Consider the following 13,055-nt stretch of genomic DNA (forward strand, 5'->3'; position numbering starts at 1 on the left):
GTTCCCTCCCTCCCCAGCCCTTGCTCTTTCCAAAAGGATAATTTCTGTCGTCCCAGGGCTTATCCCCTCCCACTCCAGCTCCTCCCATCATTTGAGTCAATCCCACAGCCCCCACTATGGCTCTATTATACAGCTGTCCTCTTCCGATAACCAAAAGGTTTTAATGCCAACCTGGCAGCGTCTTTAGACTCTCGCACTCCTAAACTGTCCCCTCCTCCAGTTCGACTCCTCAGGGAGCGCGCGGCCACCGCTGCAAGACCAGAACGCAAACGCCCAGAGATTCCTCCGCTTAGAAACCCGCGGCGCTTGGCCCCGCCTCACCTGCTGTGGGCCCCGCCCCGCCCGCCACCGCCCTGCTCACTGCTTCTCCCGTCCTCCCTGAAGCCCCGCCTCTGACCCCGCCCCGTCTTGTCTCCGTCCCGCCCCCCGCCCGCCAGCCCGCGTCTCTGTCTCTCGCCTTCCCTGAGGCCCCGCCTTCATCCCCGCCCCGTCCTGTCTCCGCCCCGCCCCCGCCTGCCGGCCCGCGTCGCCGTTTCTCGCCCTCCCCGGGCCGCGCGGCCGGAGCTGGCACAGAGCATCGGCTGCCGCGGCGACACCACCGCCTGGGGACGCGGGCGCTGCGCTGGATACGGCGCCACCGAGAGCGCCCGCCGCCCGCTGGTCTCTGTCCTGCAATCCGGGGTTGCCCCCACGAGCGTCCAGCGTTTCCTGAGGGCGGGAGTGTCCGGGCGGTGCGGGGCGCGGGGACCGAGCGCGGCTGAGGAGACCGAGCTGGGGCAGCGCCTGTCGGAGCCCGGGGGACGGCGCGGGGGTCTCGCGGAGCCCCGCGGGAGCCTGGCCCTCCGTGCAGAGCAGTTTTCTGGAACTCTCCGCCTCCGCCTCCCTTGGGGCCCAGTGCGGCGCTGAGCCCCCGTCCGGATCTGCCTGAGGTAAGCGGACTTGGTGGCTCAGGGGTCTCAGGCCCTCCTGCCTCAGCCCCAGAGCGGGGAGCGGAGCATGGGGGCGGCGGGGTCGGAGGACGCCAGTGAAAAAATGCAACAGGCGGGGCGGATCAGGAAACTCCTAGCCTGAATGTTTCCTACAGAGGGGAGACTTGTCCAAGACTGAAACTTGCTTAGATTCTTCCAGCCGCGGACGGGCACGGAGAGGCGTCTTCCGACACCGGGGTCCGAGCTCCCTCTGGCGGCTCCGCCTGAGGACAGGGACGCGGCCACAGGTGAGCGCCAGGCACGGAGCTACCGCCCCTAGGCCTGGCGCCTGGTCACGATTCGCGGTTCCCCCACCGAGAAAAGTGACTGGTCCGAGTAGTACTCATTAGGAAGATACCTTATGATCCCATGAAAGCTAAACCTTCCCCCGGAATTTAAAATAAAGGTCTTTTCAACTTTTAGTTTTTTGTCCCTCGGTCCTTGGGAACAAGGAATAACAAGGATAGTAGGACTCATCTTTCTGTAAACTGCATTTGAATAGAAACATTTAAGTGACTAAAGACACTTTAGTGGCGTTAAACTATAGATATTGTCGAGAGAATTCAATCTTGTATATTTTGTATTATTAGTTGCTTGTCGTGTGCTGATGGTCATTGGGTTTCAAATAAGTGCATTTAAATGGATAAGAAAAAAATCCCTTGCCCTAGCTTAGGTTGCAGATAATATGAGATTTCACTGTGATTCTAAAATTTCTATCAAGTGATTGCAGAATGTTTAAGCTCTCAGTTTATGTTCACTCTCAGCATACCTGGAGCCTCAGAGAATTTTTGTTTTGTCCCCCACCCCCAGAAAAGAGTGTCATGAAAAAAGAACCGAAGAGAGACCTCACTGTTGCTGAAAGGGGAATTTTCTTTCCCAGTTGGCTGTTACTTCATGATTGGACGAGAAGTATCTAGGTGGCTGAAGAGATTGCATTTTTATGGTTATACACATGAAGCTGATAAAAGAAGATATGAACATGGTTTCTCTTTGTCATAATAGGCTGATGAGTAAGTAAGCCTGAAAAATATTTGAAATGAAGGCAGGAATTTTGAATTTTTTAAAACCAACTAAGACTTTGATCACTTGTTGAGGATGTTTCTTTCTCATAAATGGAAGAAAAACATTCACAAGACAAGAAGTATAAAACGTTGAGAGGAATGACAACTGAGTCCACTCACTCGAAGAATGTCAGTACTTTATCATCTTCTTTGGGCAAACATACACAAATGCATCATATATGTGTGGTGAACTTATCACCAGTGATGGTTTTCTATGTTAGAAATGACTCTTAATTTGAATTTTGGAGTGCTTTTTCTCTTTTTTTAACGATGTGTGTTCCAAGTCTTTGTGTTAAATAGATTTAAGTAAAGGAAGTAAATGCTAAATTCATAGTGTTTTTTAACTGTACCACTTCCCTGTGTATTATGGAAAAATTAGAAATTTTAACGTTCTTCGAAGTTTTACTGGAAGCAAAACTGTGCCAGGGACAGAGATACACAATTTAAGTTTTCTCTTTCTGGCCACTGCACTTGCTTAGAATGTACTGAATGTCAGCTGGATTTCACAGCATATCAAATTTACAGTCTTTGTTTTATCAAGGCCTTTACTGTATGTTTTATACTAACCAGATGGGAAACACATTCAGCATCATATCTGACATGTATGCCTAAGGGAGGAGCTCCCCCATGGATCATGGCGTTAATGTTTACAGGACATTTACTATTCTTAGTATTATTGATGTTTGCTTTATCTACTTTTGAGGAATCTGTGAGCAATTACTCTGAATGGGCAGTTTTCGCAGATGATATAGATCAGTTTAAAACACAGAAAGTGCAAGATTTCAGACCCAACCAAAAGCTGAAGAAAAGTATGCTTCATCCAAGTTTATATTTTGATGCTGGAGAAATCCAAGCAATGAGACAAAAGTCTCGCACAAGCCATTTGCATCTTTTTAGAGCTATCAGAAGTGCAGTGACAGTTATGCTGTCCAACCCAACGTACTACCTACCTCCACCAAAGCATGCTGATTTTGCTGCCAAGTGGAATGAAATTTATGGTAACAATCTTCCTCCTTTAGCATTGTACTGTTTGTTATGCCCAGAAGACAAAGTTGCCTTTGAATTTGTCTTAGAATATATGGACAGGATGGTTGGCTACAAAGACTGGCTAGTAGAGAATGCACCAGGAGATGAGGTTCCAATTGGCCATTCCTTAACAGGTTTTGCCACTGCCTTTGACTTTTTATGTAACTTATTAGATAATCATCGAAGACAAAAATACCTGGAAAAAATATGGGTTATTACTGAGGAAATGTATGAATATTCCAAGGTCCGCTCATGGGGCAAACAGCTTCTCCATAACCACCAAGCCACTAATATGATAGCATTACTCACAGGGGCCTTGGTAACTGGAGTAGATAAAGGATCTAAAGCAAATATATGGAAACAGGCTGTAGTGGATGTAATGGAAAAGACAATGTTTCTATTAAATCATATTGTTGATGGTTCTTTGGATGAAGGTGTGGCCTATGGAAGCTACACAGCTAAATCCATCACACAGTATGTTTTTCTGGCCCAGCGCCATTTTAATATCAACAACTTGGATAATAACTGGTTAAAGATGCACTTTTGGTTCTATTATGCCACCCTTTTACCTGGCTTCCAAAGAACTGTGGGTATAGCAGATTCCAATTATAATTGGTTTTATGGTCCAGAGAGCCAGCTAGTTTTCTTGGACAAGTTCATCTTAAAGAATGGAGCTGGAAATTGGTTAGCTCAGCAAATTAGAAAGCACCGACCTAAAGATGGACCGATGGTTCCTTCAACTGCCCAAAGGTGGAGTACTCTTCACACCGAATACATCTGGTATGATCCCCAGCTCACACCACAGCCGCCTGCTGAATATGGTACTGCAAAAATACACACATTTCCTAACTGGGGTGTGGTTACTTATGGGGCTGGGTTGCCAAACACACAGACCAATACCTTTGTGTCTTTTAAATCTGGGAAGTTGGGAGGACGAGCTGTGTATGACATAGTTCATTTTCAGCCATATTCCTGGATTGATGGGTGGAGAAGCTTTAACCCAGGACATGAGCATCCAGATCAGAACTCATTTACTTTTGCCCCCAATGGACAAGTATTTGTTTCTGAAGCTCTCTATGGACCCAAGTTGAGCCACCTTAACAATGTATTGGTGTTTGCTCCATCACCCTCAAGCCAGTGTAATAAGCCCTGGGAAGGTCAACTGGGAGAATGTGCACAGTGGCTTAAGTGGACTGGTGAGGAGGTTGGTGATGCAGCTGGGGAAATTATCACTGCCTCTCAACATGGGGAAATGATATTTGTGAGTGGGGAAGCCGTGTCTGCTTATTCTTCAGCGATGAGACTGAAAAGTGTATATCGTGCTTTGCTCCTCTTAAATTCCCAAACTCTGCTAGTTGTTGATCATATTGAGAGGCAAGAAGATTCCCCAATAAATTCTGTCAGTGCCTTCTTTCATAATTTGGATATTGATTTTAAATATATCCCATATAAGTTTATGAATAGGTATAATGGTGCCATGATGGATGTGTGGGATGCACACTACAAAATGTTTTGGTTTGATCATCATGGCAATAGTCCCATGGCCAGTATACAGGAAGCAGAGCAAGCCGCTGAATTTAAAAAACGGTGGACTCAATTTGTTAATGTTACTTTTCAGATGGAATCCACAATCACAAGAATTGCATATGTCTTTTATGGGCCATATATCAATGTTTCCAGCTGCAGATTTATTGAGAGTTCCGATTCTGGACTTCAGATTTCTCTCAATGTCAATAATACCGAACATGTTGTTTCTATTGTAACTGATTACCATAACCTGAAGACAAGATTCAATTATCTGGGATTCGGTGGCTTTGCCAGTGTGGCTGATCAAGGCCAAATAACCCGATTTGGTGTGGGCACTCAAGCAATAGTAAAGCCTGTAAGACATGATAGGATTATTTTCCCCTTTGGATTTAAATTTAATATAGCAGTTGGATTAATTTTGTGCATTAGCTTGGTGATTTTAACTTTCCAATGGCGTTTTTACCTTTCTTTTAGAAAACTAATGAGATGGATACTAATTCTGGTTATTGCCTTGTGGTTTATTGAGCTTCTGGATGTGTGGAGCACTTGTAGTCAGCCCATTTGTGCAAAATGGACAAGGACAGAGGCCGAGGGAAGCAAGAAGTCTTTGTCTTCTGAAGGGCACCACGTGGATCTTCCTGATGTTGTCATTACCTCACTTCCTGGTTCAGGAGCTGAAATTCTCAAACAGCTTTTTTTCAACAGTAGTGATTTTCTCTACATCAGGGTTCCTACGGCCTACATTGATATTCCTGAAACTGAGTTTGAAATCGACTCATTTGTAGATGCTTGTGAATGGAAGGTGTCAGATATCCGCAGTGGGCATTTTCGTTTACTCCGAGGCTGGTTGCAGTCTTTAGTCCAGGACACAAAATTACATTTGCAAAACATCCATCTGCATGAACCCAATAGGGGTAAACTGGCCCAATATATTGCAATGAATAAGGACAAAAAAAGAAAATTTAAAAGGAGAGAGTCTTTGCCAGAACAAAGAAGTCAAATGAAAGGCGCCTTTGATAGAGATGCTGAATATATTAGGGCTTTGAGGAGACACCTGGTTTACTACCCAAGTGCACGTCCTGTGCTCAGTTTAAGCAGTGGGAGCTGGACGTTAAAGCTTCATTTTTTTCAAGAAGTTTTAGGAGCTTCGATGAGGGCATTGTACATAGTAAGAGACCCTCGGGCATGGATTTATTCAATGTTATACAATAGTAAACCAAGTCTTTATTCTTTGAAGAATGTACCAGAGCATTTAGCAAAATTGTTTAAAATAGAGGGAGGTAAAGGCAAATGTAACTTAAATTCGGGTTATGCTTTCGAGTATGAACCATTGAGGAAAGAATTATCAAAATCCAAATCAAATGCAGTGTCCCTGTTGTCTCACTTGTGGCTGGCAAATACAGCAGCAGCCTTGAGAATAAATACAGATTTGCTGCCTACTAGCTACCAGCTGGTCAAGTTTGAAGATATTGTGCATTTTCCTCAGAAAACTACTGAAAGGATTTTTGCCTTTCTTGGAATTCCTTTGTCTCCTGCTAGTTTAAACCAAATATTGTTTGCCACCTCTACAAACCTTTTTTACCTTCCCTATGAAGGGGAAATATCACCAACTAATACTAATGTTTGGAAACAGAACTTGCCTAGAGATGAAATTAAACTAATTGAAAACATCTGCTGGACACTAATGGATCGCCTAGGATATCCAAAGTTTATGGACTAAATGCTGCAGGTCAGCAGAAATTTGCACTAATAATACTTCCCAACCCACTTTGTGGATATGAATCAGAAGAGTTTGTTTATTCTTGTGTGTGTATGCGTGTGTGTGTGTTCAGTGTTATTTGCACAGAGAGATTGTTTTAAAAAATGGCACCATATTTGGCCTAGCAGGATTTATTTTTATGCCATCACCTCCCTTGCCTTTGTTTCTGAAAATTTTGTCTGCTAAAAAGTTTCTGCTACAGAGTGGTAGATGAAGTTATATCATGGGGATCAGGGGAGATGGGGAACATTTTAAAGGTTTTTGTCTAACTCTCCTTCATCTGTAACTGTGCTAATATATCTAGAGACCTCAACACTGCTAAAGGCCTTGCAATTGCTGCTTTACCACGCATCTCTTGCTTTCAAGATGGACTACAAAAGTTCCTTATCCTTTTGAAAAGGTCTTCTGACACACTTACCTTGCACAAAAAGAAAAGAATTTCTTTTACTGTGTATAATGTGCAGTGATATCACTGAGGAAATGGTGAAAGCTCCTATCAGAACTGTAGGATTTCTTCTGGGAAATACAGATGGAAATACAGAATGAATATGTTTTTCTGAGGTCAGAAACTGACTTTAAAAGCCTCCTTAAAGTTTTTTACTTAGAAATAATAAGGAAAAATCTGGGTGCCAAGGGCTGGTAGATCATTTTAGACATGGTTGTATGTTTAAAACTCTTCTTTCACTTTTTGTCCTCCCTGAAGCTACAGCTGTTCACCATCACATCTCTCCTACCCTATCCTTTCTGTCACTGTCAAGCAAAACAATCAGTAGTTACTAATTGCTAAACTCCCAATATTGTGGGGCATTTTCCTCCCAGATGATTAATTTTGCAGTAAAGACTGACACAGACTTAGAATCAAATTTATTTTTCTGGAATTAACACTCTGTGACTCAAAGTGTTGCCACCGCAGTGTCTTTTTAAACTGGAAACAGAATTGGAAAACTGCCTGACTTATCTTGCATCCCTTTGAATGAGTTTACAGACTGCCAGTGTCTGCAAAAGTTGAAAGCAAATGGGAGATGATGTCAGAGGCATCTGTTTCCTTTACCATCTGCATCTTATTATAAATGTAGTCGTCATAAAGTGTGGTTTATTTTATTTTGGTAGGATCTGAAATCAAAATGCTTTGCCATTATAAGCCAGTGGAGTAATTACAATGTATTGGATGAAAACATAAGGCAGTGTCGAGACTTGATGAAAATCTCTGTACAGATTGCAGTCTTCTTCCTGATGTTTCAAACCGTAGTTCCCTCAAGCTCTCTAACACTTGGGAGTGTGTCATTCTGACCTAGATAAAAGTGGTTCTTCCTCAGTAGTTTGTTATTATGGCAAAATGTGCCTCCAGAGTGATAAAGCTGTGGATATGTTACATTCCAGCTAAACCTAACTGGGCTGTCATTTTTCTTCCATTATAGTGTGAATGGAGACTGCCCCCCCTCCCCCACATCTTCCTTCCCATATCTCTCATGATCATCCCTCTGTAATGTCAAAATGAGTGAAATTCATGTGAATGTAGGTTGAGAGGGCACCGAAGACCTGAATCTACACTATTATTCTCAAGAAAGGTTATTCTTTCTATCTGAGAGTTACCAGCAAGCATATAAAATGCTACTTGGATGATATCTACATGAATACTGCATGCTACATGGGTGATAACACTATTTTCATTATTGGTCAGAGTCTCAGTGTTTACATTCAATTCCTAGGATATGTGATCTTGAATCAGATCACATATAAAAAGTCTGGATTGTTAGCAGTATTAGATCTGATCAAGGTAGGAATTACAATTGTGTGCAGGTAGCAAACAAGAAAGCAGAAACTACTGCTTCCTTTATTTTAACATTGTACAGACAATACAAAAGTGTACCTGTAGGCAGGAGAAGGCCAAATGGAGTATGTAGAGTAATAGGGGAAGAAGAGTAACAAAAAATGAAAAAAAATGAGTTACATTGAGAATGAATATGGGAACATGCCATTGAGAGCAAAATAAAGGTACAGGCTTACCAAAACGATCTTTACAATGTATCCTAGCTTTCACTCCCACGTGGCAATGCAGTTGTATTTGCCTGTTTCTGTATTCACCTACTCCCACCCCAAGGGAAAATTTTAGACATGAACCCTACTATTTAGTTAATTCTAAAATAGAAAGTTTGCTGGAGAAAGCGTCTACTCACAGATTGTCCTGTAAGGAATGTTATGTATGGGTGAGCGGGTGACACATCCTTTGGATATGTATGCATGTGATGGTGCCTGAGATCCCTGCCTTAGAAACTGAATTCCCCAGGGGATTGACTCTCCCAGCACATTCCCAGGTCCTGCACTCTTAGGGTGATCTAGGAAAATTTTAAGTAGCTTCTACTCTTATTTTTGTTCTTATCTTTAAAGTAATTAAAAGAGGGATTATCACTATCTGACACTTCTGAAAGAAATAATTATAAAATTTCTCATCTGTAAAATCCATCTTTTTCTACATTAACTTCCCCATACATAGGCCTAATTGGGATAAATGCTTTTATTAAAATAATAGGATTGACATTTTAAAATTTTGAAAGGACTTAATAATTTTGCTGACAATAATAACAAATATAATGGTAATTGGCTTTTTAAATTTTCAGACAACATAGATTTACTCAGGATGAAATGAAAAGTTTCATATTCAGAGTTTAATTTACTCTAATGAAAATTCAGAGGGAATAGGAAATAGGAAAATCTGCTCAGGAGAAAGCAGCTAAATCTGCATAAATTTAATTTGTAGAATTTAATTTAAAATTTAAATTTTAACAAAGAGATGATGCAAGAATATGTATGTTTAGGTGTAAACATAACTAATAAATGCCTGACAAGAATGGGACAATCCTTCCTTGTATCAGAATTCCCAGGTCTTGCTATATTGCCCTCTGCAAATGTATTCAAAGAAGAACCTCCTCCACCACTTACTTTTGGTTGGCATCATTGTTCAGCAGTGATTTCTGTACATCACCAAATATCCTAGGCATTCTTGGTATACAAAGTATATCACAATTATAAGTGAGTAAATATTAATGATAATTTTTGAATTGCTTCATTTGGCTTGATTAACTTTGATCAGAAATAAAAAAAGTTTTCATGTATTAATTTAGGAAAAAACATAAACAGAAGGCAGTATAACACCACTTCCAAAGGTAAGGGCACCGAACTTTTTTTTTTTTTTTTTGGGAGACGGAGTCTTACTCTGTCGCCCAGGCTGGAGTGCAGTGGTGCGATCTCGGCTCACTGCAACCTCTGCCTTCCGGGTTCAAGCGATTCTCCTACTTCAAACTCCTGAATAGCTGGGATTACAGGTGCATGCCACCATGCTTGGCTCATTTTTATATTTTCAGTAGAGACAGGGTTTCACCACATTGGTCAGGCTGGTCTCGAACTCCTGACCTCGTGATCTGCCCCCCGGGGCCTCCCAAAGTGCTGGGATTACAGGTGTGAGCCACCACGCCTGGCAAGGGTACCTGACATTCTAAGATATCAAGACACTTAATATGTGGGCTATTAGCCGCTTATTTAAATGTCGACCAAATTGTCTAATATTTCTGATTAATCATGATTTCACTTCATTTTGGAAGAAAAATTATCCATGTAATTTTTAAAGATCCAGATGACTTTGGATTTTTGCATAGACGACGATAGACACTTTAAACAATAGATTCTAACATTCTCTGAAACACTTGAGATGTTTGAGCTACCATTTATATGGGTTATTTGTATGTAGTCCAAGTAACGCACACATGTTTAATTGATTCTGTTTTCATGGATAGATTCAGCTAAGTCTTCCAAGCAATTAGTTTTTTTGTTCGTCGTTGTTTTTCCTTCACACATTATCCAGTTATGCAGCACTGGAAACAGAGTGAAGATCGTAAACCGGTTTTATCAGACCTATGTATAATAAGACTCCTGTTAATACAAAAATAAAAAGCTAAAAGCAACTTGTCTATGATTGGGATAATTTTATCATAACCCTTTTCCTTAGGTCTTTGAGTAACGCTGTTAAGATTTTGTATGGAGCTGAGGAACCAGCAGTTGGAAAATGCAGGGCAGACTGAATACTGATACCCAAATCCACAATTTTAGCAACTGAACTTGGTCGTTCTCCACCTCCCCAACCCCTGACTCTTGTGTCTCTGTTCCCCTAACTTAATTCCAGGCCCTGACTGCAACTTTCTAAATGGTAATGATGTACCTTTATCAAGCATCTGTATTCTACATCTGCCCCTCCTGCCACTGGTAAGATCTTCATTCAGGCATGATATCACTAAAAGAAGAAACTTCTTGCAAGTTACTTGAGGTATACATCACTAAAGTGATGCACAAGGTTAGCACATTGAAGATGCCTTTTTTTTTTTTTTTTTAAATAGAAGAGATTTAACACTACTTCCAGAGGTAAGGTTCCCTAACATTCTAAGATATCAAGACAGTTAACATGTGGACTGTTAACTGCCTGTTTAAATGTTGACTGAATTGTCAATAATTGGTTTACTCTGGATAAGGATCTATCATGAATTGATCACTTAATATGTGCTGCATATTGAATCATAAGGTTTTTGTGTATCATTACAATCCTCACAACAACTCTCTCAAGTAGTTGTTTTACATATATGTTTGAAACTCATGTCAAGTGATTTGTCCAAAGTAAATCAGCTGTTAAGTGGTTTGACTAAGATTTAGGCATATGTTTTTTCAATTCAAAAGTTTTTTGAAGGAATTTTGGATGGATTTATAATTCATTATTAATTTGACTGTTCACCATACTTTTGTTACTTTTGAATGAATGGATACTTTTGAATAAAAGGACCAATCAGTGTATCTACTGTCAAGGTACTGATTAGCATAAAGGAAGAACATAAAAGTCAATTGACTATGAATCTGCTCATTGAGGAACTGGCAGTCTCTCTAGAGACTTTGAAAGTCTTAGGAATTCATCAGAAAGAGAAGGAGCGAGAGGAGGGGTATGCAAGGTAGTGATTACCACCCAAGGAAAAACCCCAGGAAGTGGTACCTGTTCTATAATAGACATGGCTTATTTATTTCTGAAACAGCGTGGTTATAAGGAAAAAGAAGAAACTTCTTGCAAGTTGCTTGAGGTATACGTCACTAAAGTGATGCACAAGGTTAGCACGTTGAAGATTTTTTTTTTTTTTTTAATAGAAGGGAATATAACACTACTTCCAGAGGTAAGATTCCCTAACATTCTAAGATATCAATTAATTAGGGGGAATTATGATAGGTAAATTTGAGTAGAGATCACCACTAGGTTTTGAGTATATACTTCTCATGGCACATCCCATCAATCTTCTAAAAGAGATTCTGTGTTATCCATAAGTGCAAATAGAATAAAACCACTGAAACTCACTCTTGCAACTTCCACTCACTCAACTACCCCAAGTTTGGTCTGTATTTGAATATCAAGGAATGCCGTGGAGAGAGAGAGAGAAAGAGAGAGAAAGAGAAAGCCTGAGTGTGGTCTGACTGGCCTGTGTATAGACCATTGCTAGTAATGACGGTAAGATGGACAACTCAGTGTATTTGACTCAGGCTCTGTCAGGCTTTTCTTTTCCTTCTCTCCCCCTCCCTAAGAACCTCCAGATCCACAGTGCCAGGCACAGTTCTGAATCCTGGGAATGCAGTGGTGAACAAAGTATACATGGGCTGTACCTCCATGGAGCTGACAGTTAAGAGGGAACTAAAAAGAAACATTCCTTTTCCACTTTTCACAAATTTCCCAGCATAAAGGAGCCCACACCAAGTAGAAGTGAATGCTGTGAATTTTGTGACTAACAGTTGATCAAATATATTCAAATAGAGTTTGTTTTAGGGAAAAAACAACAATCTGTTATTCTTTTCCCTGTCTTGTAAATAATCACAGAAGAAAGGAAACAAAGGAGGGAGGGAAGGCGTGAAATGGGAAGAAAGGAGAAACCCTAAATCTGAACACAGAAAATAAAGTACTCAAGGAGAATCATTCCAATAACAATGGTGTGTTAATTATTGTATAAACTATTTAAAAGACTGAAATATTAGGGAAGATGATACTTGGTAGAACAGAAAGACAAGTTATAATCTAAGCCGATACTGTTTCACAGTACATGGCAATTGCTCTTTCTATTTTATACTATTTCTTTAAATGATTTCTGTATTGCTGACTCTTGAATGTAATTTTTCTTTCAACTGTATTAACACTGATGTTGAATTTCACCTAATGTCTCAGGTTTTCAGATGTCCTAGATAAGCCAGTGTCCTCTAATACATTGTGTTCTGCTCTATTTTTGACCTCGGGATACATACATTATTCTTTACAGTTTAAAAAGGGAAATATTCATGGTCATGCAACATCTTTAATACTCCTTGTTTCTCTTTTTGGAAGTCAGTTTGGCCCCTATTACTGTCACTTTTCTCATTTGCTAAATGAGAAACATAAACTATTCAATCCTTGCATTAAAATCTGACACCCCTCAATGAACAATAAGTATTTTTACCTTGTTCATTGCATGATGTGAATAATGCTCCAAACCCTTGTACTATACTGAAAAATTACTGCCAAGTTTTATTGATTTTTGTTTGTTGTTTTTTGTTTGTTTGTTTGTTGTTTTAATGGTATGTTCATTCCTGCACTCTGTTCCAAAAGATTAGGTTTTCTCTAGATTTGTTTACATTGCTTGCAGCTTTAAAATATGGTTATTTTAA

The 13,055-nt window shown here is 40.6% G+C and overlaps 1 protein-coding gene across 3 annotated transcripts in view; it reads left to right on the plus strand.

Annotated features, from left to right (window-relative positions):
• The first annotated feature begins 511 nt into the window (after positions 1 to 511).
• The window catches only part of LOC105476964 (dermatan sulfate epimerase like), a 39,965-nt gene continuing 27,421 nt past the window's right edge, over positions 512 to 13,055 (plus strand). Inside the window, exons 1-3 of one of the 3 annotated variants that reach the window (XM_071085212.1) lie at positions 512 to 929; positions 1,779 to 6,311; positions 10,519 to 11,526. In XM_071085212.1, coding sequence (XP_070941313.1) covers positions 2,634 to 6,302 — 3,669 coding nt within the window. In that variant the 5' untranslated portion in view covers positions 512 to 929; positions 1,779 to 2,633 and the 3' untranslated portion in view covers positions 6,303 to 6,311; positions 10,519 to 11,526. Of the gene's footprint in view, positions 930 to 1,778; positions 11,527 to 13,055 lie in introns of those variants that run through there. The other 2 variants (XM_071085213.1, XM_011733262.3) reach the window with 2 other exon arrangements.

The sequence above is a fragment of the Macaca nemestrina genome, chromosome 19 (assembly GCF_043159975.1).
Source record: "Macaca nemestrina isolate mMacNem1 chromosome 19, mMacNem.hap1, whole genome shotgun sequence".
NCBI classification, from domain to species: Eukaryota; Metazoa; Chordata; class Mammalia; order Primates; family Cercopithecidae; genus Macaca; species Macaca nemestrina.